The sequence below is a fragment of the Poecile atricapillus genome, chromosome Z (genome assembly GCF_030490865.1).
Source record: "Poecile atricapillus isolate bPoeAtr1 chromosome Z, bPoeAtr1.hap1, whole genome shotgun sequence".
Taxonomy (NCBI): Eukaryota; Metazoa; Chordata; class Aves; order Passeriformes; family Paridae; genus Poecile; species Poecile atricapillus.
Window position 1 is genome coordinate 26,927,937 of NC_081289.1, and position 24,391 is coordinate 26,952,327.

Genomic DNA, 24,391 nt, shown 5'->3' on the forward strand with positions numbered 1-24,391 from the left:
GTGCTGAATGCTGCCAGGATGAAGATCACTTGTGTGGTCTCCTGGGCACCACCTAAACACAAAAGTCCCAAGAGATCCCCCACAGCAGCACAGAACATGGGGTCTTGTGCAAGACCATGACAGGTAGAGGGGGGGGAAGGGGTTCTGGCAGGCACCTGTGAGTGGAATTGGTCTATGCAGAGGTGTAGGTGAGTGGACCACCTCCATGCTCTGCCCCCTGAGAGCTGGCTCTTCCTGTTCCTCAGTACTCCATCGCTGGAGATGACTCTGTCACAGAGGGGGTGACAGACTTGGTGCGAGGGACACTCTGTCCAGCCTTGAAGTCCATATTTGAACATGGATTAAAGAAGCCATCTCTGCTGGGGGGGGCCTGCCACCCTTGGCTGTTCATTGAAGAGGTGAGATGTCCCAGTTCCTTTAATGGGGCGCTGTTGCCAGAAGGCTGAAGTGATGGGTTGTAGGGCAGGTGTGCTGAGTGTCCCTCTGCTCCTCCAGGCTGCAAGCCGGGAAGTGGAACGGGACTTTGACTCCGTGTATTCTCGCCTCGTGCTCTGCAAGACTTACAGGTCTGTGCCCTGCTCCTCCATGCTCATCAAACTGATGCTGCTCCACACCTTGGCAAGGCTCATGGTCTGCCCCATCCTTCTGTGGTTGTGGTGTCAGCAGGCTGCTGTGCCTGTGCTGACCTGGGGCTGGCAGTGGCTCTTATCCCATCCCCATGGCTCCTGTGTTTGCTTCTGGGTCTGTATCTGGCTCTCTCAGCAGCAGCACGAGAGCTATTGGGGTATGAAGCAGGAAAGGCCTGCATGTGCCCAGGGTGACTGGAGCTAGCTGGGTTTCTGCTGTGATCTTTACAGGCTTGATGAAGATGGCAAAGTCCTCACTCCAGAGGAGCTGCTTTACCGGGTGAGTGCTCCCCCAAGCCCAGCCATAGCCCAGCTCCTACTTTTAGACTGTTGGAGGGAGATGCTCAGGAGTCTCCCAGACCTTCCCTTAGCCCCTCTGGTGCTAGCAGGGGGCACTGGTGAGGGCGGGAGCTCCTGGGAGGGCAGCATTTGGCCGTGTTGCTGAAGTGGCTGCCCAGCAGTAACTACACTTTCCCTGCCTTACAGGCGGTTCAGGCTGTGAACATGACACACGATGCTGCACATGCACAGATGGATGTGAAGCTTCGTTCTCTCATCTGTGTAGGACTCAAGTGAGTCATCTGGCCCTGGTACCCTCAGCACTTTGGGTGCAAAGAGCTTGGGAAGGGACAGAGTGGGTTTATGGGCAGCAGTAGTTTCAATCTTAGGCCACAGCATCATTTTTCCCCCCTCTCAACTGCAGCCACTGGGTGAGATTTGTTCCTTGTGCGTTGTGCTGGCCTGATTCCTAGCTGGAGGAAGGAGCTCCTATTGTGTGGAGTGGCTCACACAAGTTTACTGGGTTATCCTGTTCCCACTGGGAACAGGGTTGTGGGTGGGGGTCAAGACTTGGGCTGAAAATGGACTATTCCAGAGGGATGGGGTTTCTTTCCCTGGCTGCAGCAGAGTAACAGGTCTCTACCTCATTGTTGCAGCGAGCAGGTGCTGCATTTGTGGCTGGAGGTGCTATGCTCAAGCCTGCAGACTGTGGAGAAGTGGTTCCATCCCTGGTCATTCCTACGCAGTCCTGGCTGGGTGCAGATCAAGTGTGAGCTGAGGTGAGTGTCCTCATGGCACATTCCCATGCCCGTATCTGGAATAGATTTCCTCCTCCTCTGCAGGAGGTGGCCCTCACTATGGCTGGGTTTGGGCCCTCTCCAGTGAGTTGCAGCGAGAGCTGCTCAGACATCCCAGCCACAGAGATTTCCTGCTGTGTGCTGAGGCAGCAACAAATCTCTGCACAGTTTATTGTGAGGCACTGTGCCTGCTTGATCCAAGAGCAGAGCTTGGCTCCTGGGGACCTGTTGTGACAAGCAGGCAGCCTTTGGTTGCCAGCAACCTCCTGCTGTACATATACTCTGATGGAGAGTCTGCCTTTTCAACCCCACTGCTCTCCACGTCCTTTGCCAGCCACTCTAAGTCCAAGCAGGGAGCAGGGAATGTGCTAGGGAAACAGCTGGACAGTCACCCACTGACTCCCTGGTTAGGTGAGGGAGCGGTGTCGGGGACTGAAAGCTTAGGGCCTAAGCTCACACAAGGCAGTCCCAGGACACACTTCCCTGTGGCTCTGGGCATCCATGCTCCTGGCCCTCCTGCACTCTGCAAAGCCAGGTGAAGTCCCAGGGAGCTGGAGGGCAAATCTCTTGCCATCACAACTGCTCCAGCCTGGTTGCTGCTGCCATTCAGTGGGAGCTGGCTCTTGTGTGCACTAGCCAGTTGCCTCAGGCTCCAGTGGGAGCATCTGTAGCCAGAGCAGGCCTGTGTGTGCACACTTCAAGGTGTGGTGTTCTCAGCATGCTGTTGAATGAGAGGGGGTTTCTGCCACCTTTGGGCTGCCATGTCCCACAGCTGCTTTCTCACAGCTTGGGGGCTGTGCCAGCGGGGCATGGTCAGAGGACAGTGGGACTGGTTCATGTCTTACGTCCTACTTCTCCCAGCCAGCAAGGGAGCTGCCCATGCAAACCCCTTAGAGCACTTCTGCTCTGCAGTCCTGCTGCAGGACACTTCTCCTGCTCCAGGGAGAGGGAGGGAGCTGCAGAATTCTGAGGTGCTACAGGCAGGGGTCTGTTTTCTGGAGAGGAACCTGCAATCTGCCTTTGCCAGCTGTGTGCAGCCCTCAGCCAGCATGTCTGCAGTCCCTGTGCTGCTGCACCAAGCTCTGTAGGGGCTGCACTTGAGTCAGATCTTCAAGCTCCTTCTTCCAGCCTGGGCCTGGGAGGATGTGAAGCCCAGTGAGGAGAGGGAAACAGGGAATGAGTGACTGCTGCTGTCTTTTCAACACCATCAAACGAGGAATTTCATCCTTGTAAGTTTAGTGGCATGCTAGGACAAGCTGGGGTGACGGTGTGTGCCTGGGGCAGCAGTTGTAGGCAAAGGCTGGGTGTATTGTCTGGGGGGGCTGTTTTAACATCACTCTCTTCTGGTTTTGTTGCAGAGTCCTCGGCAAATTTGCTTTCAGCCTCTCCCAGGACTGGGAGCTGCCAATAAAGAGGGAGGTGGGTATCTCTTATTCTTTCACTCAGCTGGGGGTTTCACTTACTGCCTCCCTCTCCCAGCTTTGTGCTTCAACCCATCCTCTGCATCCTCTGGAGACAGCTCCAGAGGCTGTGGATGGGGCTGCTTTCCCTGCCAGGGCAGGCTGTGCAGCAGGAGCTGTGTGGCAGTGCTGGCAGAGGGGGCTGCCTGCCCTGCCCAGCTGGGGCAGAGGGGAGTAACAGGCTCCCTTTCCCCCGTGCTCTCCAAACCAAAGGGTTCCCTCTCCCTGTGCCAGCTGTGCACAGGTAGGAAGTGCAGGAAGCTGCTCTGTCTGGGTGCCAGAGGCCTCGGCATGCTTGGGCTCTGCCCGCAGACACAACCTCCCTTTTTCTGGGTGTGGTGCACTGACCTGGGTCTCTGTGTCATCCTGCAGGAGAAGGAGAAGAAGCCACTGAAGGAAGGGGTGCAGGACATGCTCGTGAAGCACCATCTCTTCAGCTGGGATATAGATGGGTGACCCCCACCCTGCCCCATCCTGGGGACCTTCTTGATGGCGCACACTCCTCTCCTCCACCCCCCTCATATCTCACCCCCTGCCCTTCCCCACCCCACTCACTTGTATCTGTGACAAAATCCCCCTGGGGGCTGCCAGACCACCTGGGACAGATGGAGCAGTGCTGAGAGGCTGAGCTACAGACCTGAGGGGGCTGATGGCTGAGGGTGATGCGGCAAAGGGACAGGAGTGTTCTGGCTACAAAAAGCAAATGCCCTCTCCCAGCTTTCCGTATCTGCCACCCCTATCTTCTGCTTTCCTCAGCCCTGCCTCCATGGCAGTGCCCAGGGGGGCAGCCTGGCTGGAGCCATTTTGCACTGCCCCATGGGCCAGCAGTCACATGGGGGTGTGAGCGTGGCTATGGCTGGAGCTGTGGGGAAGAGACAGCCCTTGTGGGGTGGCTTTGATCCATGAGAGCTGGTGCCATTGACAGTTGGCACTGCAGCTGCATGTGGAATTGGGCTGGTGAGAGACTCACTGCTGTACAGAAGCAGGGAGAGCGCAACCCTGGTGCAAGCCAAAGGCTCCCCTCTGCTGGGGGACACATGGACAAGTTCCTTTGACCTGGAGCTGAGAAGGGGGAACTGGCATCAGTTTCATCCCACCTCCCTGGCACTGGTGTGGGATGTTGACAAGAGTTGCCCAAATTTACCAGCCTGTTACCACTGTAACAGCCTTAGGGGATGGTCTTTGTCTCCTCTGGGAGCACATCTCCCCTAAACAAGAGTGTTTCATGCTGTTACTTTAGTCTCTAGATGATTTTTACTGTTAACCAAAAAGCTGTAAATTTACTCCAGGAACATGTATATTTTGGCACCGTTGTAGCTCAGGACAAGGTTTAGGTTGGAGCTGGCTCAGGGAGATTAACTCATCCTTGCCCTGCGGTGACAACGGGGACACGGGTCAGGAGTGGAGAATTGCTGCTTTGTGGTGGTGGCTCTGGATATGGAGTCTGTGACTTTCTACTGAAAGCGCTTGTCTGTGAGCACAAACTACTGATGGGATGACACTAGATTCTTACTTTCCTTTATTTGGTGGGTTTGTAAATAAAAGCTGCATCTTGGGAGAGTGCTGGGCTTTGTCTTATTTTTTGACAGGGCCAGGACTCGGTTTACTTCTTCCTTTCTGCCATTTGACAATGGCAATCCCATTTCTGTGCTGGCACGGAGGGAGCTCCTTGCATCACAGCAGCCTGCAAGGTCAGGCAGCAGCCGTGGCAGAGCCAGTTCTGCTGCCAGCAGTGGCAGCCCTGCCTCGCCTCTGCACCACCAGCCCTAAGAGGTCAACAGCAGAGCCCCAGAAAAGCCAGAAATACTGGAAACTACAGGTTGTAGGGACACTGCAGGGGGGGACCTGTAGGAAAGGTAGAGGGGCTAGCAGAAAGCAGGGCTGAGTGGTGGGGACAGCAGTGTTGTCTGTACAAGTATCTCTGGAAAAAGCAGGTATAGGCTGAGCTGCAAAGTGGGACAGGGACAGGGCACAGGCCCTTGGGAGAAGTGTGTTTAGAAGTCCAAGCTTATGGGAGGGTGGAAGTTGCTTATCTTCTGATTTGAAAGTGAGTGTTTTCAGTGAAGGTAATTCCTTTTGAATGTGGCTGTGGAAGGGGCAGTGTCACCTCACCACCACCTACGGTCCACTAATAGCTAACCCTGGTAAAACCTGCTTCTGGTTGCAGGGTAGGTAATTCCCATACAGTGAGGGAAAACTCCCTGCAGCTGAGAAGGATGAGCCACCACCACTTAAGCTGCTTTTTTCAGGTTTGAGAAAGATATAGAGAGGGATCACCCACCCTTAGCTGGAAAAGGCAGAATAGCCCCAAGCCCTCCCACCAGCATAGCAGAGAAGTTTTTGAGAACGTGGCTGTTTGGAATTTTTTTAATAAAATGGATTTTTTTTCTTCAAATATTTGTAACTGAAAAAATAATTCAATTTAAAGATCCGTTCTCTCCCCCATTAACTTGTCACTTTTATCCTTTTCCAGTTGAATACTCGCTCTGGATCTGATGCCCCAACACCATCTGACTGATGGTGCTGATCACCCCTCGCCATTGGCTGCATAGTGGAAGGGAGAGTGCGTGCTAGTCAAATACACATTACAAACAAGTAGTGGTTACAGCAGAAAGATTCAGGATTACATTCAAGGTAGAGGCAGAACATCAGACTTCGTTTTTCCCAATGGGTGCAAAAATGGATGTCCAGGGGAATACCTCTTCCAACAAAGACCTATTGAACTATTGTTCAAAGAAATAATAGTAAGAAAGCAGAGAACTGGGCAAGCCTGCACTGGGCACTGCTTGGGGAAAAGACTTTCTAACATTTCTGGGGCTGAGGCACCACCTTCCCCTCTCCCCACAGGCACAGGGTTATCACTCACTCCCCTGGCAGAAACCCCTTGTGCAGGGGGGCTCCCACAGGTTAGCCCAGCTCCTTGGGACATGAAGCTCTTGGCTCTGTATCCTCAGGGCTCCTTGAAGCTCTTCAGCCAATGCAAGTATGTTAGGCAAAGTCAGGGTCACTAAATTCCTACAGTTTCACACCTGAGGGTGGACAGGTGAAGGCAAAAGGGAGCAGCTGTGAGCTCAGCCTTTCACCAGCAACCTCTGAGAAGGGCTACACTGGTATCAGGCATTGGCATCTCTCTGCCAATGACTGGAGTGCCTGGCCCAGGGCAAAGAACCAGGGCTGGGTCAGGCCAGGACTGCAGCTGGAGTGCTCCCACCTTCCTCTAGGAGCTCATTGCACTTTATTGATAATTTCCTTCTTTATTTAATAGCTGCAGATTTGTAATTACTTGTACAAAAGAAATCACACAGCTGATTTTTGTGGGGGCTACTGCAACTATGGGCTGAAAGAACCTGATTTTGCTTGAGTCTGACAAACAGGCAGCCTCAGATTTTCCCCTCAGATTTTAGTATTTTGGAGATCCTCCTACTCCCCCCACAATTTTCTCATTAGAAAGTTCTAAGGAGTTTCTTGCCTCCTGCCCCCACAGCTGGGCAGCTGCCCTGGCAGAGCTGGTAAAAGCTCTCTAAGTTGATTGCTAAGTAACAGTGCCCAGGGAGCACCTGGGCTGCACCAGGAGAGAATTCAGGGAGAGCTCAGGAGGATAAAGGGGGTGCCCACCAGTCTCTTTTATTCTGATTTTCAGGATGTGACACTGTAGCTTGAGGAATAAAAAGCCAGGGCGGGGGGGGGGAGGGTTGTCCTTCCGAACCTGGACACTGAGTGACACAGGTTAAGAGGCCTCAACTTGCTTACAGCTCAGGGCCAGAGGAGAGAGGAAGGGACAGAAAGGAAGCTGCCAGCAGGCTCCCCCTGCAATGATTAAGAAAGTGGCTCCCCATGCAGTTAACAAGCAAAGGGCTCAGGAAAGCAGGAGTATCTCCCAGCTCCAAACAGGCATGACCTCACCCAGTTCAGTGGCTGAAGGAGAGCACATTGTGCAGGGCTGCTGTTCGCCTGCCTCACCACAGAGCAGAGGTACCAGCACCCCTGTGGCACAGCCTCTCCCTGGGAAGAGGACCAGGTACCAAAGTTGCAGGGAAGCAGCACGTGGCTCACAGCTACCCCTCCCTAGCAGGAGCTCTGTGGGCTGGTGTGGGGGAAAGGTGGGGACAGCATCCTCAAGGAGATACTGAGATGGATGGCAGTTGATCCTTTCATTCCCTAAGCAGGTCAGTACCTCAGACTGTGTGACTTCAGAAGCCACAGCTTCCCCCACCTCACTCAGCACGAGCAGCCTGGACCCAGCTCAGGGCCAGGGACAGCCTTGTGGTGAGGTGGCCACATCCACGTAAGCCATGTCCTACCTGCTCAGTATGGCTGTTACTACTGACACGGGAATTCTAAATTAACAGGAGTAACAGCACAGGAGTGAGCCACAGGCCTGGTGTTCCACCACTGAGCCCTGCCCAAGGAACAGCATCGTCGTGGCTCTGAGGCCCTGGGGGCTTGTCCACCCCCTCGGTCTGCAGTTCCCCCAAGGCACCAGCCTGGGGCCCTACAAGGACACAGGGCACCAGCTCAAAGTAAGCAGCCATTTACTTTTGCCTTTTACCCTGTGGGACTGCAGAGAGGAAAGCAGAGGTCAGCTGCCCAATACTTGCTTTCAAGCTCCTCTCCAGAAAGGAGCCCCTCACAGTCACTGAGCCACGACCTGTGCTGCACCACACACCACCACTCTTGCAGTCCCACTTCCTCGCCTATGGGGTCCAACATCCATCTCCACTGCTGCTTTCCACCGGGGCCCGTGCTACAGTGCAGCACCAACACAGCGAAGGCAGGAGGCAGATTGCACATGGCCCCCATGATATGTCACTGATTGCCAGCTGTGCCCCTCACCCCCTCCCCAGGACACACAGTGTCCCTGCCCAGGCTGACTGCCCTGCTCACCTGGGGATGTCAAGTGCCATGGGAGCTGGGGGCAATGGGCTGTGCCTGACAGCAGTTTTAACGTATAAGGACCTGATTCTAGCACCTTAAAAACTGTTTTGCAGCCCAAAGTGAGTGAAGTGAGCAGGCAGGCCAGCAGGCCTCTGCCAAGCTCAGCAATATTTGGGAAACCAGCTTAGACATTACCAGGTTGGTGGGGAGCCCTAGTTCCCTTTGGCTACATTTAGAGAAGGTGCCTGTTCTGCCCAGCTCTCCCAGCCCTGTGGCAGATCAGACCCTCCCTTGACAGACAGAGGGCAGCTGCTCTGGGCCTCAGGCAGCCCTCCTGCCTTTGTGTCCTGCTCCAGAGGTAGAATCCCCTTCCACAACCGTTAAGACCGACCGTGCTGGGGCAGCACAACCCCCTTTATCTGCCAATCCCAGGGAGGCGCAGAGTGCTGCTTCTGGAAACAGCTCAGGCCCAGTCACGCTCTGTCCCACGTGAGGGAACAATGTGCTGCCATTGCTCCTGCCTGGAGGAACAGGGGCTGCTGGCTCTGCTCTCACCCCAGCTGGGCCAGGCTGTGAGGAGTGGGCAGGAGGCTGCCAGCCCCATAGCTCCTCCTGCCTCTTGTTCCCCCTGCCAGCAGCCGTTCTCCCTGCCCTGGCCTGGCCCACTGCCAGCTCCACGCAGGAAGGACACTGTTAGGGGAGGAGTACAAATACTAGGAGCTCTTTTCTTTTTCCTTTTTTTTGGTTGACTGGCCTCTTCCCTCTGCATGCCTGTGCCCTCCCACTCCCATTCCCTTCAGTCTCTGCTCAGAGAATTACAAGCAAGAATCCCAGTGCAGCTGCAGATCATGTCCATCAAGAAAGTCTGTGGAAAAGAGGCTGGGAGCTGTGGTGTTCAGGGGAGCCAGGCTCATGACAGAACCCCCTGGCAGCTCCAGCCAGTCCATGCTGTCCAAGTTAGCCTCAGCCAGATCCAGGGCTATGCCCCCAGATGGCTCGTGAGCAAAGTGCAATTCCGAGGTGTCCATAGGTGAAGGCGGGTGGTCCAGGATGGCCGAGCTGCTCAGCATCTCACTGTGGAGGTCATCAATGAGGGACAGGGGCTCCGGCCCATCGTGGCCTGCTGTCAGCAGCGGGAGGCCGGTGCTGCTCTCCAGGAAGTCCTCCAGCCGGCCCACAGGCACCGGCTGCCCCAGGGACACCAGCACCGCCAGCTCGGAGGAGTGGTGGCTGCTGGGCGGTGGGGAACAGGCTGGGGCCACAGGTGGTTCTTTGCCAGCTGGGGACGACTGATCCTTGAAGTCAGCAGAAATCTCTGCACAGGGAACAAATAGGGCAGGTAAGGAAAAGTCTGGCTGAAGGATCCCTCCCGCTTACCGGGGCCACAGACACCCCCTTGACTAAGCCATCACTGATCACCAGCTGGGATGAGGAAACATCCCGTGCCTCTGCTTGCCTCACTATGGAGAGTTTTCAGCCCACCTCCATGAAATTCCATCTCTGTCCAGTATCTCAGAAGCAATATAATATATCTGAATCTAAAGCAGCAGAGCCATCAAGAAGCACAGTCATATTAAGGCCTGACTGACATCTCCCTCAGTGCCTTAATGACTACTGCCAGTGCTAAAGGCATTGGACGGGTCACTGGAGAGAAGAGCGGGGCCATGACAGACTCGTCCCTCGGTGCTCTACAATCCCCCGACTCAGACCCAGGGACTATAAGAAATGCTGGCTTTCTCTCCTTACCTCCACTTTCGATGAGAATATCAAACAGATCGTCCATCTGCTGGCTGGAAGAGCCATTCTCCTGGGGAGAGCAAGTGCAAGATTAGCTTTCTATTCATCAGAGGAACTTACACCATCAAGCAACATCCTTGGCTGCTGGCTGTTCTCCCTTGCTCCAGGGATGGGGCTGTTTTCTAGCGAGAATGAGCACACCATGACACGGCACCAGAATCCTTTGTTCCCCAGACTGTTACTGGCTGGGAAAGTACAGTCAGCAGCAGCAATGAATGGCTTGGGATTTTTTATCTGCGATTTAGGGTCCACCCCAAATCCTCCAGAGGAAATTCAATAAGGAAGGTGCAGTTGTACCTCCATTCCCTATCACTGGCCCACAGCAAGAAACTAGGTAGATTTACAATGACAAGTTTTCATCTGCTCTCCAAGGAAACCAGGGAGAATAAGTGCTCTCACCTGGGCCTTTGGCTGTTGCTTCACGGCCTCTTCATAGCCTGGTGGTGACTCTTTCATTGGGACCGAGGGAACCGGAAGAGGAGGTGGAGGAGTTCCAAAAAGCGGCGTGTGCTGTTGCTGCTCCAGGTCCATCTGGGAGGGGGAAGGGGCAGCAGGAGAGCTAGGCTGCGATGAGGACTGTTTAGAATGAAGGCAGAAGAGGGAATGAATGCACATCAGGGAAAAGTCTACACAGACTCCTGTCTCACAACTGCTTTGAGAGACCACCACCTCTCCCTGTGAGCACTGCACAGTGGTCTCCACTGCTCTGCCCGCAGCAGCCTGCCTCCTTCCCTGGGCTCTGTGTACTATGCCCTGGCTGCAGGGGAAGAAGGCAAATTTCCCCTCCAACTCACAGCTGGAAATCTTTAGCTGATTTTTCTAATGCTAAAGCAGCCACACCACAAACCACCTCCTCACTTGGTCTGGACAGGCAGAGCCTCATCTGTCCAAGTGGGGGATTCCTACAGCACTTTGGAGAGAAAGGGCACTTCACTTGTGTGTTCAACCTATTCTGCAATATATCCAGGGCCTGTCTTCTACCTGCCTCCCTCTGCAGTGCCTGCTTTGGGGTCACAAGCCAGCTTCACTTAGCAGCAAGTTTCACAGCCTGAAGGTGGGCAGAGAGCACCAGAGCACTCAGCAGCACCAGAGCTCCAAAGGAAACCCCAAGTGTTGCAGGAAGTGGTGCTCATGACTCAGCTTTACCAGATGAATCAGCACATAACTGCCCATAAGAACAGCAGAAACGAGGGTCAGGCCTTCCCCTCTACAGCAGCTGTGCATGACCCACATGGAAACTTGCTCCCCTGGAGCAGCAGACCCTGGGCAGCAGCTGAATGCCACTTACAACACGTGTACGTATTGATGCCCTTGTCCATCCTGTTTTCCCTGGGAAGCTGCTCATCTGTCCTGTGACCCACAGGCAGAGGAGCAACCCCAGACCAGCTCTGCTGAGAAGGGCTGGAAACCATGGCACAGACCACTGGGATGTGCTGGGAGGGTACCTTTTTTGATACAGTGGGTGGGCTGGTTTTGCCAGAAGCACTTATTTTCAGGGACTGCTTATGGAAAAGGCTGCAGGTTTGGAAGTGCTAAGAAAGACAGCATCATGTAGGCCAGCTTCCCTGCCAGCTGCAGACCTAGCTTCTGACCCCAAGGGAGGCAAAAGGATTAGAAGAGTCAGTGGCCTCTGCAGCACAAAGGCTAAGGAACTCTGAAGAAAAAGGTGCCTTTATTTACCTTCTGCACTTTCTCCAAGGTCTCAAAGCAAACTGAGGCACTGACCCTTTGCAAAGTAGATATCTCATTCCAAATATATTAGAAAGTACTTCTGTCTTCATACCCTTTCCAGGAACTGACTCAGAAATGATCCTCCAAGCTCTAAAAACTCTTCATAATCTTTCTGTATCTTACCTAAATTACAGGTTAGAGAGACAGCTAAGCAGGCTAGAAAGGGAGGAGATGTACAGCAGAGCCTCTTTACAGCCAGCACCTGGAGAGGGTTAAAGGCAGAGGTGCTTTCTTTCCTGAAGCAGTACAGCACTTCACAAAGTGGTGATTAACTGGCATGCTCAGGGCAGGGGAGTGGAAATGACAGCACACTCAGCAGTACCAGAGACTAAAAGGTCACTGCCCTTTTAGCCCTCTAAGCTCACATGCCCCTTCAGCAGCAGCCACACCACCTCCTCTCCATGCAGCAGCCACCTTTTCTGTTCAGCAGCACTCCTTCAAAAATCTGGGACACCCCTGTGAATCAAGGCTGCCCACTCCAGCCCTCGCTGTTTTTAATCCACAGACAACACCCACTGGTATGTGGTATGTTTGTACTCACTGCCTGTGGGTACAAACCTGGCAGCAGGCAAACAAAACCAAGGGAGAAAAGTGAGCAGGCAGTGAGCTACCTTAGACTGGTTTGGTCCTCTGGGCTGCTGCTGCGTGGGCTGCTGAGGGGTGTTTGCAGGTACCTGACACGGCAGTTGGCTGGAAGTTTTAGCGGGTGATGATTGTATGCTCTGGAAAGAAAAGGGTATCCATAACAGGTTATTCCCCAGAAATGACATGGACATGGGGCTTACGTTTCTAATAGGATTTTAAAGTTTGTTTTTTTCCCCACTCTTTATTCTTTATGAAATTCAATCCTTCTCTTTCCCTGAGCAAAGAAATCAGATTGTATGAGATTGAGAGTCCTAAGAGAGGAGGTAGTACCATCCTAAATCCCTGGGGTACCCATGAAATGCCTCAGGGACTGCCAGACCTGACACAGGAGCTGTGCCCTTGTGGAGCAGCAGTAGAGTTCAGGTGAGATACTCTGGGGCTTCAAGGTTGACACTGGATGCTGATGTTTAGACAGCTGCCGATATCTCACCTGCCTTGCAGCAAACGTAGCCTGCTCAGTGGCTGTCACTGATGGCAGACACTGCCACTTGCTCTGCAGAAAGTGCAAGAAATGTATCACCAGAATGAAAATTATCTTTGATGTCATGGAAGGTGCTGGGGATTGACTTATGCCATCAAACCTGGGCATATTTATCCCTTCCTGGAAGGAACACTCGGAACACTTCTGTTAAGTGCTGAGCTCATGCCAGCAGGGGAATAGTAAATCATCTCTGATGAAAGACTCTGTTAACACTGAAATACTGACATGCATTAAAACAAAGAGCAGCCAAAAAGTAAACGGTCTGCTCCCAGGGTCTGATTTCAGCTCTTGGTAGATAAGATGACCCATCTATCACTCCAGCTACGATCTCTACAGTTAAGGACAACAGGTGAAATACACTCTGCTCATTTTACGACCAGGGGCATAGCTGTTCTTTTAAAAACTAGTGAACTGTGGCAGCAAACCCTTGTCCTCCAAGCCCGAGGTCCTGCCTGACAAAAGGCAGAACCCTGTGTTTGGAAGAATGCTGAGCAGCCTGTGATGCACAGAGCCAATCGTGCATTGCTGTACGCAGCTCATCATTGTCAAATTCCAGTCTTTTTGCCGAAGATCTGCTTACACCACTCTGTTTTACAAAGCCACGATCTACCAACCACTGTAGTGAGCGACTCAGCCCTTTCAGGATTTACTGCAGCCAATTTCCACCCAGTTAATTCATCCTATGGTAACTGGAGTGGGACAAGGAGAGAGGAACCCAACTGCCCACAGCAGTGATGGGTTCACACCCTTGCCTACCTGCGAGGGTGGGCAGCTGCTCCCTGCCATCCAGTGGGGAGAGAGGCCCTGCCTCTCGGCGCTCTGCTTGGTCACGGTGAGGACGATGTGGGTCCCTGTGGAGTCAGTGATGAGGGTGGGGGGAGGGGTGCCCTTGATGAGGGCGCTCCCTTGCTGGCCGAGGAAAAGCCACGGGCTGTGGGACTGGCACGGCGGCTCTGCTTCCGTGGCTGGCACCTCCTGCTTCACTGTCACGGCTTTCTTTGGCACTGGGCTTGGATTCGAAGTGTCCATTTGGCTAGCGGGTGGTGCAGGGCTGCATTGGTCTGTTTGGCCACTGGATTGCTTCACAGACTGGCAACTCAGGAAACCATCTTCACTCTTGACCTGGATGCCACATGCTCCTGGTTTGGAGGCGACAGCTGTTCCTTCTTCTGTGGCTGTTGGAGCTGGCTGTGACTGCTGAGATCGCTTCTCCTGCTCCAGCTGTAGCCTAAGCATTTCCACCAGCTGCTGCTTCTGTTTCAGCATGCGAGTGAGCTCCTCTATCTGCTTATCCTTCTCCTGCAGCATCTGGTCTTTGTCCCTAACTTCTGCATCCCTGCTGTTGCCAGCATTACACCGCTCTGACCTGGGTGCCGCATTTACGCTGCAGGAGGCAAACTTGGAGCTTTCTTCCTTCACCAGGAACTGCACTGGAGATGTCTGCAAGGTGAGCTGGGTCAGAGGTGAAGTCACCATCTCTCCAAAGGTATCTCCAGTGCCCGAGTTTTCATCCCCTGTACTCATCTGCGAGCGCTCAGAAGGAGTTGGAGAAACAGGAGGAGTTGAGCCTGTGCTCTCAAATTTCATCATGCCGCCACCAGTAACTGTGGCCACAACTACTTCTGCTGGTGCAATGCCAGTGGTGACCAGGGCTGGCCCTGTGCTCAGCCTGGCAGTTGGGAAGGCCACCACCACTTCAGCAGCTTTAGGGAGGACGGCTGATGTGCTGGGCTTGGGAGTGGGGGTTGTTTGGCCAGCTGCACCATTCTGCTCTTGGTAAGCTCGGAGACGCTCAATGAGATCCGTCTTTGTGCCCGAGACAGGCAAGGCCCTCAACTTCAGTTCTTGCTTCAGCTCTGCTACCTGATATGGGGGAAAAAAGAGGGCAACGTTAAGAGAACTTTTAACTGAACAACTATGAACAGTCGCCAGAGCTATGAGACAAAGGTCTAAACTGATCTTCCTTCAGGCCAACGAAGTTGCATCTCAGGTACAGACTGTGGGGTAGCAATCCCAGCTCCTATCACTAACTCACTCCTGTCAGTCCACTTCAGCCCTGCTCTGACACAGCAACATCATCCAGTACTGCCTGCTGACAATGGCAGAAAGGGTCTGTGCAGCTTCACAGGACATTTACCTTCATCTCATCCAGGTTGGCAGGGAGAGGGCCAGGCTTGCCCACTGCAGCGTTACTGTTTTGTCTCATCAGACCACTGGAACCAGAAGATACTGAAGATGTGCTGCTGACTGTGGCAGAGAGATTTCGTACAGCAGGGGCACTGGCACCACTCTGCTGCTCTCCTGGAGGCCTGCAGGAAAAGAAAGAACACAGACATCAAAACCACAGTGGAAAGACACCAGAGGCCCTTAGTGTCCATAAACATACACATTCAGAAACATCTGGATCACTAGTGCTGCCCTAGACTCTGAAGCACACCTATGCTCTCAACTGTATCCACGCCCCTTGCTGTGCCAACCAACTCACTTCAGCTGCTTTTGTCTGTCTCATCTCGCACTGGTTCTTTTTGAGGCCTTCTGGAACCTACAAAACTGAGTGTGTCACACCTAGTGGCCACCCCTCACACCCAGAACACATCTCTGGTAAGAGTGCTGGTAAGTGCTTGCTAAGAGAGCTGCCACTGGGGACTCGTACTTAGGTGGGGCTGGCAGGATGGTCTGATAGTTGTAGTGCTGCTGCTGCTGGTTGAGGATCTGAAGCTGGAGAAAGAGCTGCTGTTGCTGCAGTATTTTGGCATAGGATGAATCCATGGGAGGAGCTCCCTTGTCCTGCTTTTGGTCCGGGGGAATATACTGATGATATTTAAGCTTCTTGACTTTCGGCTTCAACTCCTTGGCTTTTTTACTGCGCTGAGACTTCTCACTAGCAGACTTGGGCTGGCTTTGCTATTTAGAAGAAAAGGAGGAAGCAAGTAAGAATGAAAACACTGATATAATGTAACACCCCATGTAAGCCAGAACACACACTGGGATTTTAATTTTGAAATTCTCTAGTTTGTTCACCTCAGGGTCTTTCCATGCCTCTCTGAGACATTAGACACCTCACTGGCACCAGCTTATGCTGCACCATAATGCAGGCCACCCTTCCCAGCACACCAGATCATTTGCTCATCCAGTGCAGACTCACTGACTCTAATTATAGATAACACTGATTGTTTCAAAACATTTTGCATTCAGCATCCGTTTTATAGAAGGTGAATATAACATTGAACAGAAAACCCCATTAAATATGTTACAATTAGTGTCAGAGGAAGACACTAGTGAGAAATGTTTCCTTCCTTTGCATCTGTTAATCTAATACTTCCAACTCCAAACCTGCTTAAAAGTAACCTTATCCTCCTTCAGACTACAACAATGAAGACGTCAGCCAAAGTAGTACCTTAATGAGTGTTGGTGGGGGCTTGGCAGCAGTAAGAGCCACTCCATTGGTAAGACTAGCGGGCAGAAGAGGTGGAGGTGGCAGTGGTGGAGGTGGCTGCTCAGGTAGGAAAGGAGTTTCACTGGAGTCTGTGCTAATCTGCAACTGGGATGAACCCTGCAGGGACAGAAAAAGGCATAATGAATACACACAGGAGCAGGGAAATAATTTAACAGAGTGCAGGAAGTGCCCACTTAGAAGGATGGAGCACGGGCTTCAAATCTTTAATCAGACTCCTTTAACCCACTGCTTCAGTTGTCCCTGAGAAGCAGCATAACTTCTTAGGACAAAAAGGGAATCAAAATCCAACGCCTGTATCTCCCAGCATTTCCTGCTGGGCTCATTTGCACACAGGTTGTACCACCAAGCAATGGCTGCCCACTTCCCCACAAGGCATCACCATGAGGGTTTGTGAATAACCAGAGGAGGACATCACTGACACCACATGGAGCTAAGACTCTGTGAAATCTCACAGACTATACCTCTTAGGCAAGCCTTAGTCTCACTTTCTAGACTCCTCTGCCACAAATCAGCATGAAGCTCCAGGGCACTGCAGGAGGCCTCCACATTCTCACCTGAGCTAGTGATGTACCAGTGTTGCTAGGGAGAGGCTCACAAATCCGGGAGTCCATCGGCGATGGGACAGAGCCTTGGGACTCATGGCTGGCTGGCTGTTCTGGGGAGAGGGCATCACTGCTGTCCTCATCAAAGGAGGAATTGTCTGCAACCTTTGGATAGTTCACCTGTCCGACTAAAAACACAAACATCAACCGTGGTCTGTAAAGTGGAGTAAGAAATTACTTCACTTGACACTAGATATTTCACAAAGACAATGATGGCATGGAGAGAGTTGTGCTTAAAGCACCAGCTAAAAATGAGAGAACAGAGTCCCAGCTGGATCAGGTTTAAGTGTTTATACTCACTATCTGTCAGTACAATAAAATGATGTGGACTGGGGTGAACCATTTCCCTTGCTTCCTAGGCAGGCAAGATCAGTGAGTGTAAGAGATACTCAGATCTGTCCAAATCCAGCTCTGTGGCATGGTTTATTTCATTATCTGGCACCAAAGAAGAAGATTAGAGAGTATAAGGTTGAGTATATGGCTTCTTTGGTGTTCATCCTGTATGGTGGAAGGTAGACTCTCTCTTGGACTCTTCTGTTTTGAAAGACAGAATCCCAAATTGTCCTCTAGTCTTACAAACAAGAAGGGCTATGGATTAAGTGGTGGCCCTGGCTGCTATTAGCATTTCTGTCCATCTACATGCACAGTAGATAAATTCACATGAGTGTGTACTTGTAATATACCAAAGCTTTTCCAGACTACATTTTCTCACATTAATTTGCACCTCACAAAAAATCAAGAGGAATCCAGAGATGCACTTCTCAGTCAGAAGGAAGCCACATCTCTTATACATCAGTTCACAAGTTCACCCCTCCTCAACTACCTCCTGTTCACCAGTGAAGCCAGGCTCTCTCACAACACTGTCCTTTTGCTTTTTTATGGAAAGTATTCCATCTTGCTCACAGTTGTGTCCCATTTGTCTTTACAGTAGCTGTGCATGTTTGAGAGGATGAATAACCACAGACATACAGACTGCTCAGTCTGGGGAGACAGGAAAGAGCACTGCTGAGGCAGTGGGAAGGCAATTCCTCAGCATTCCTTTCAGCCCTTGGAATGGCACTGGCATGAATTACATCTGTTCTGGTTTATTTTTAAAGGGGTTGAATCCTCTGAAGTTTTTGAGTTCACAGACGTCTTTTGTTTCATCACACCTGTTTATGTTCTGTCTCCTCTCCTGATCTAAGTCAGTGGGTTCTCCCTGGCCAACACTGTTGACATTATACTGAGAGATGGATTTTAAGGAGACAATCTAGGGAATACAGTCTTCAACAGTCTTTAAAGTCTTTAGGGTATACAACTGCTTTCATACTATTCTGGAATGTCTACATCCCTATAATTTAATGACTCCATAGCACTATCTGGGCCAGAGGGAGATCTGCTTTTCCGAATCCTTGGGCTGAAAGCCTGTGATCCTGGGCCAGGAAAATGAGACCAGCCATGCACTCTCTCAGACATGCAGGTTGATAGGTAATCCCAGCCACATGTGGGAAATGCCCTCCACAAAGATCCTCCTCTGACCTTACCAATAATAGCTTCCTTCAGGCTTGATTCCACAGGCAAGATGTTCTTCTCCACCAGCTCCATGGGCCCTGGCCTCTGCGCTATCTTCTCATTGAGGTCATCTGCCAGTCTGGCTCTCTTCAGCTTCAGCTGCTTAGCCTGCAAGGAGGGTTCAGCTGAGGTCTCTGTTTGGGGGAAAGTAAATAAAATGGCATCAATCCAACAATGGTCAACCCATGCCCTTCAGCAGTATTTTAATTCTATTCAGAAAGGTAACTGTACAGAAAAACAGCTGATAGATAACAACAGATAACTATACACTACAAAGATATGACACATTATGTGTATTTAGGTTATAGAGATAACTACAGTAGCCCCTGTGACAAATTCACTGTTCTCAAACTGTCACCCAATTCTCATTCATCTTTTCCCCCTGAGATGTGCCCCAAACTTTGTGCTCAGCAGCAGCACAGCACTCCCTCTCTGAAGCTGAGGTTCATTACTACTCAGATCAAATCTGCCTCACTCCCTCTTGGACATTTTACACCATCTTCCCTTAGCAGAAGAGCAATCCATGGTCATTCTATTTCCTTGTTGCTCAGCTACACAAAACTGCACAATTTGAATTCACACAATGGATTTTTCTGAGAATAATCTCCGAGCAAGCAGAGCTGAATTCCTCCCAAGGAATCATGAAACAGGCATGATCTTCTGCCCGCTCCCAACCGGAAGGAAGCTTTGGAAGTCAGAGGCAAAACAGAAAGCTGTGAAAAAGGTAGTTACAATAAAGTTTATTGTTGATGTTTTCATGTTCAGCACGTGCCATACCTTCCAGAATGTGCATCCTAACCAGCTCTGATCTCTCTGGCCGGGACCGGATTTTGCGTTTCAGATAGTCCTCTGTCTGTAGCAAAAATAGACAAGCAAGAACCACTTTCAGCCAATCAGACACAGGAGTCAGGTAATCTTCAACAGCACAATGAAAGGAAACAACCATCTTTAGCTGTTACTGAGATCTAAATAAGCACAAAATGGAGAAGGGATCCAGAACACCCAGAATGAGCTTACTCTAAAGATGACCTTCTATTGTAAATACCTCAGTCACTTGTGCTATGCTACCCCACGGAACAAAAACTGGGAAGGACTTCCTCAGGAGCTGAAGTCTTCCCATTGTATGCACCACCACTAACTTGTATCAGGGTAGCATCCATGAGATTTCTTTTTATGTTAAAGGTAAATGCACTGGTTCCATTGTTCACAGAAAATATTTTCATGTACTGCTGGCATTCAGGGCTGACTTATGATTTGGGGATCTTTAATTTGATTAAATTGAATATGTTATTTGTTAAGCTAAAAACCCCATGCAGTCCCTCAGGGGGCTGAATCTAAATGCTGTGACAAGGTTTATTTCAGTTCCAGAGGTGCTTTTAGCTCTGCCTTTGGAGAAAGTGCTGTGGAGCAATGTACAGAGATGACCCTGACAGGCTGAACATGTTACTGTTTACACTGCTGAGGAATGGGAATCTGGAAGCAGCAGGTAATAGACCAGTAAATACTGGACATCAGGACGGGCCTTTGGAGAAAATATGTATTAAAGTCAGTCAGAAAACTGCACCATAATTGTTCAATTGCCCACATAAAAATATTAACTTAATACAGTTTTAGGAAAAAAAGAGAAATAAGCAAAAGCCCTTTGGTCACTGGTCTTAATGCAAAGTTCCCCACTGCAATCTCTCCACAGTTTAAAGGGCCTCCCTTTCAGGTCTTAATCACAGCTGTTATTTTTTTACTTATGTTGCTTTCACTTTTCAAACAAAACTTAGTCATAACAAGTTACATTCCACTGTAGGCTAATCAGAAAAAAATATCCCCAGAGGCCTTCTGAGGAACAGAAATTATCAAGAAACTCCCCAGTTAGAAAAGGTGGCACATGAAGTATGATGCCTGGCTTCCTCTTTCTGTAGAGCCAGAAGTCTGTGATTTCAGTGTCACAAGATTTTGGGGGGATCCTCTCTATTCAATTTTCCATTTTTCTAGTCTCCTAAGTAAAAATTGCACGTGCAGGTAACAGAGAAACTTTCCTCAAAGGTGGAACTGAGCTCCACATGATAATTTAACAGCATTTAAGGGCAAAACAAACACCATAAAAATAAAAATGCCAAGTGTGTGGACAGTGGGGAAGAAGAGTATCAGTCACTTCCCAAAAGATGACTCTAGGGAAAATCCGGGCACCATATTCAATGGGCTTTAGGCACAATTAGTTCACTGAGGGTTAACCAGCACCACATTCAAGCTATAGAATACCCAATCCAATGCATTTCTGAATACAGAAAGCTGTATTACATGCAGAATATGAACAATTTCCTTCTGCATCTCATTAACAGCTACAGGATGCCCAAAACACAAGACATATTATTCCTGACTTTTCCAAAACTTTCCCAAAACACTAAAGATTATATTGCATCTTACCCTGGCCCGCTCCAAACTCTTTCTTTGTTCATGAAATGCAGCTGGACTTTTCAGAGCTGTGGAGAGGAAAAGCATTTAGAGAAATGAATTATAATGATGGAAGTTCTCTCACTGCACAATCCTTCAGGCCAACCAAGTTAACAACACCACAGCAACTGCCTCCTGCATCTTCCAACACAGTGAGGCTGATCTCCAGCTGGTACAAAGCAGTGGGAATTACCATACTCCATCTGACAGCACAGGGACACAGGAACTGATCTGAAATTTTTGTGGGCCACTGAAGAGTCTAATAGAGGTACACTTCAAGTCAAACTAGTCACTGTTCCCAAAGTTGGGTCCAAGAATATGATTCAAAACCAGCCTCCCAAGAAAGCCTTTTACAGGCTTTAAGAGATAGTAAGATATCCGGGACCCTTACAGGAATGGCTCTGAAACATTGAAGAGGGCAAATGGTTGGAATGATGAGGGACAATGCTAATGAACTGCAAATCCCCTTTACTATCTTTTAATGTCAAAGGAAGCTACAAGTCTTTCCTGAATCTGCACCTGTGTTTTGTACATGTGCAAGGACTGGTTGAAAATCCTGCAGGTCCACAGGACACACACACTGCTCCCTGTAAGAGACAGTACCGTGAGAACAGGGACACTTGGAGAGAAAAGTACATCTGTCTATTGACAGAAAACCACAGCTTGAGGAATTAACTTCAGCTCTCCACAGAACAGGCCTTCTCGCCCCCTCGGACCCTCAGAGCCAAAATGGATCAGGTTTTAAGAAACTGATCCTCTGCTGTCCAGGACCACACTAACCCTGGAGGAATCTCTCACTCTGCCTGGCTCCTCTGGAGCACACAAAGCTCACGTCCCACAGTAAAACCAGAGAGGGAGAGTAATGGTGTCAGTAGCTCCTCACAGTTTCCCTGAAGCTGCAAGTAGCTTTTTTTCTTAAAAAATGACCACACTGTGGTTTGTATTAAGAAGCACCTGAAAGGAGCATAATAATTTTTTTTTATATTTCTGAAATACTCGTAACTTAAACTGACTTACCATCCAGCTAAACAGAAAAGTTAAAAAACTTCAGCTTTAAAGATAAGTTGCAAGTCTTTTGAAGACAGAAAACTAAGCTATAGAGTTAATAACTCCAAAGAGTTGCATCTAGGTCCTGTGAAAAATAGTCTGCTCATATTATTTTTCACTTAAGACCAGTGACTAAGTATTTCTCAAATATAAGTTCATAATAAAGTCTCAAAAGACTTAAGAAATAAAAGCCCCTGCATAAATGCAATGTAAGAAACTATTTCTAATGCATGTGGAGCCTTCCCTGCCCTTTCCTACAGAATGAAATGGAGTAGCCACAGAAAGTGTTAAGACACCTTCTGTGAAAGGTAGAGGCCCACTAATGCCAAGATGATTTTTTGCCTTTTCTTTTATATACCTTTTATATAACTTTTATGTATCCTCAGTATTCTTAGCATGCATATTTGTAATTCCTCAAGTCTGATAACTTACCATAGTCCTGGTATTCTGTTAGGCCAGGAGACCAAACATCCTAAAGGCCTCGTAGTAGGAGGTCGGAAAATGCTACGCTATCTTGGGAAACCAAGGCCCCTCTAGAACACAGCCTGTAAACTAGAGATTTGGCATATCCAGGGGGGAATTCCACAGATGAGGGAATATCACACCATTCATCCAGGCCTCCCTTTCATTGGGGCATCCTTGTTAGATATGCTAATTTGTAAGGTCTATAAATTGTATAGGTGACCTATCGTGGGGGTGCATTGCAGCACATGCCACCTTGGCCAAGTGGTGCACCATAAGGATCCTTATTAAAATAGGAGGTAAAACCCCTTATCCCTTAACCGTGTCTGGCTCTCAATTTTTAAGACCAGGGAAAGGCATCATCTCTAGGTTCACATCAATGGGGTAAGAAGTAGAATTCCATGACAGGAATTCCAAACATGCCAGGCATCATAGATAGGATCTGGACTACAGAAGTGAATGAAGAATAACTTGTACAATAAATTAACAATGACTGAAAACCACAGTGAGTATACAGACTTCTGCAATAATGGGGCAAATAGTTCCTGCTCATATTAGTTGCATAAATCTGGTTACAGAGAGAAATCACCAGAGAAAGTTACACAAGGTGTGAAACACACTTTGAGATTAACCAAAGAGATATGGTTGGGATATTGTATTGCAATAACTACAAAAATAATGCAAAAAACTTCCCCATCTAGCTAAGGCAGTAATGAGGCCTCAGCTGATGCCTGCAATGAGGTGTCCTGGGCAGTCTGACCATGGCACTTCAATGAAGAGCAAGGAACAACCAATACTATTCTCAAGTTGAGTGAGCTGCTTGTGAATACACACATGCTTGAACCTGAACGTGCTTTCCTTTCATTGTGAGCATCTCACAGGAAAGCGAAATAAAAACTCAGGTCCACTTGGGCAAAGATAGCAAGCAACATTTAAATCTGCATAAACATCTACCCTGGAGACAAGCAAAGCAGGATTCATCGTGAGTCTTCAAAAGCTCTCTACCAGAATGTGCAGACACAGCAGTAATTCTTTACTCTCCCCTTCCTGCCTACCTCTGCTGTCAGTATGAGGCAGCAGATGAACTTTAAGTGACATTTCCCTGACCACAGCTAATGGTCAGAAAAGTCAACTGCAGGAGTTCAGCTGGTGTCACAGGTAGTCCAGGAAAAAACTATTGCATACAGAAGAACAAGGCAAGAAAAGAGTAGCTAAGAAGGAAAAAAAAAAAAAAACCAAACACATATGCATTTAATAATAAGCAATGCAGAACTGCTACAGGAATAATCTTGTAAAGAACAATTTCAGTCTCTCAGAACTAGTCTCTGGAAACGTGCACTGGGATGTAGCTGTCTGGGCTGGCAACATGACAGAGGACTTCATATTCAACCTCTGAAAATGTCAAGAGGGCACAAATCCTTCAGTGCTTCCCTCAGCAATCTAGGATGAGGTTGATATGTCAGAATAGGGTGGCTATTGTAAAATCATATTCCACTTGAAATTAACTAATCCTTGCACATTTTTTTGGCTTTGAAATGACTGTTTAGCCCAGAGCTGTGGAGAAACCCTGTTAACTTTACTGCAGCAAATAAAAAAAAGGAAAAATATAATCCTATGAAGAACTCTGAAGCAATAAGGTGATATTACAATAATCTGGGTGAGCTCTAAAGGAGACTCGCAGTGCAGATAAGCCCCTTTTCCAGCTCCTACCACTGCCTTTCCCAGCCACTTAGCACTGATCCCTGCAAAACTGTTTCTGTGCCTCAGAACCCATCTGGCTCGCTCACCAGAGCGCTGCTTTATCCATTCCACTCAAAATTACCCATAGTGATAAAGCTCTACTGTTCTCAGCTGTATCAGCTGTGGTGGCTTGTTCTGGCACTGTGTGTGAATGAGTGGCGGAGCTGGTGGAGCAGAACCTGTGCAAACCAGGGGGGTGTGGGGCAGGCAGCATTCCCACTCTGTCCACAGCCCTTAGGACCAGAAGCATCAGCTATAACCAAAGAGGGCTAGGGATGAGGAAACTCCTATCACCTGATGCTTTCTGACTGCTCAGCCTGCATAAAATACACTAAACTATTCCTTACAGTAGTTTGTCTAACCTGTTCTTGGAGACCTCTCATTAAAAAAATGTAA

General features: G+C 49.6%; 2 protein-coding genes across 10 annotated transcripts in view; one reads left to right on the plus strand and one right to left on the minus strand.

Annotated features, from left to right (window-relative positions):
* Positions 1–4,720, plus strand: part of SGSM3 (small G protein signaling modulator 3) — a 28,736-nt gene extending 24,016 nt beyond the window's left edge. For all 7 annotated transcript variants that reach the window (XM_058864556.1, XM_058864554.1, XM_058864560.1 and 4 more), the window contains 7 exons: positions 246–398; positions 496–566; positions 858–906; positions 1,113–1,198; positions 1,562–1,684; positions 3,061–3,121; positions 3,535–4,720. In XM_058864556.1, the coding sequence (XP_058720539.1) occupies positions 246–398; positions 496–566; positions 858–906; positions 1,113–1,198; positions 1,562–1,684; positions 3,061–3,121; positions 3,535–3,618 (627 nt within the window). In that variant the 3' untranslated portion in view covers positions 3,619–4,720. The remainder of the gene's footprint in view (positions 1–245; positions 399–495; positions 567–857; positions 907–1,112; positions 1,199–1,561; positions 1,685–3,060; positions 3,122–3,534) is intronic.
* A 4,039-nt stretch (positions 4,721–8,759) lies between these two features.
* The window catches only part of MRTFA (myocardin related transcription factor A), a 66,174-nt gene continuing 50,542 nt past the window's right edge, over positions 8,760–24,391 (minus strand). For 2 of the 3 annotated variants that reach the window (XM_058864552.1, XM_058864551.1), the window contains exons 3-14: positions 20,720–20,775; positions 19,079–19,154; positions 18,274–18,435; positions 16,703–16,878; positions 16,089–16,244; positions 15,345–15,595; positions 14,829–15,000; positions 13,448–14,554; positions 12,177–12,287; positions 10,234–10,410; positions 9,784–9,844; positions 8,760–9,352 (exon numbers count right to left, since the gene is read on the minus strand). In XM_058864552.1, the coding sequence (XP_058720535.1) occupies positions 8,853–9,352; positions 9,784–9,844; positions 10,234–10,410; positions 12,177–12,287; positions 13,448–14,554; positions 14,829–15,000; positions 15,345–15,595; positions 16,089–16,244; positions 16,703–16,878; positions 18,274–18,435; positions 19,079–19,154; positions 20,720–20,775 (3,005 nt within the window). In that variant the 3' untranslated portion in view covers positions 8,760–8,852. The remainder of the gene's footprint in view (positions 9,353–9,783; positions 9,845–10,233; positions 10,411–12,176; positions 12,288–13,447; positions 14,555–14,828; positions 15,001–15,344; positions 15,596–16,088; positions 16,245–16,702; positions 16,879–18,273; positions 18,436–19,078; positions 19,155–20,719; positions 20,776–24,391) is intronic. The other variant, XM_058864553.1, reaches the window with a different exon arrangement.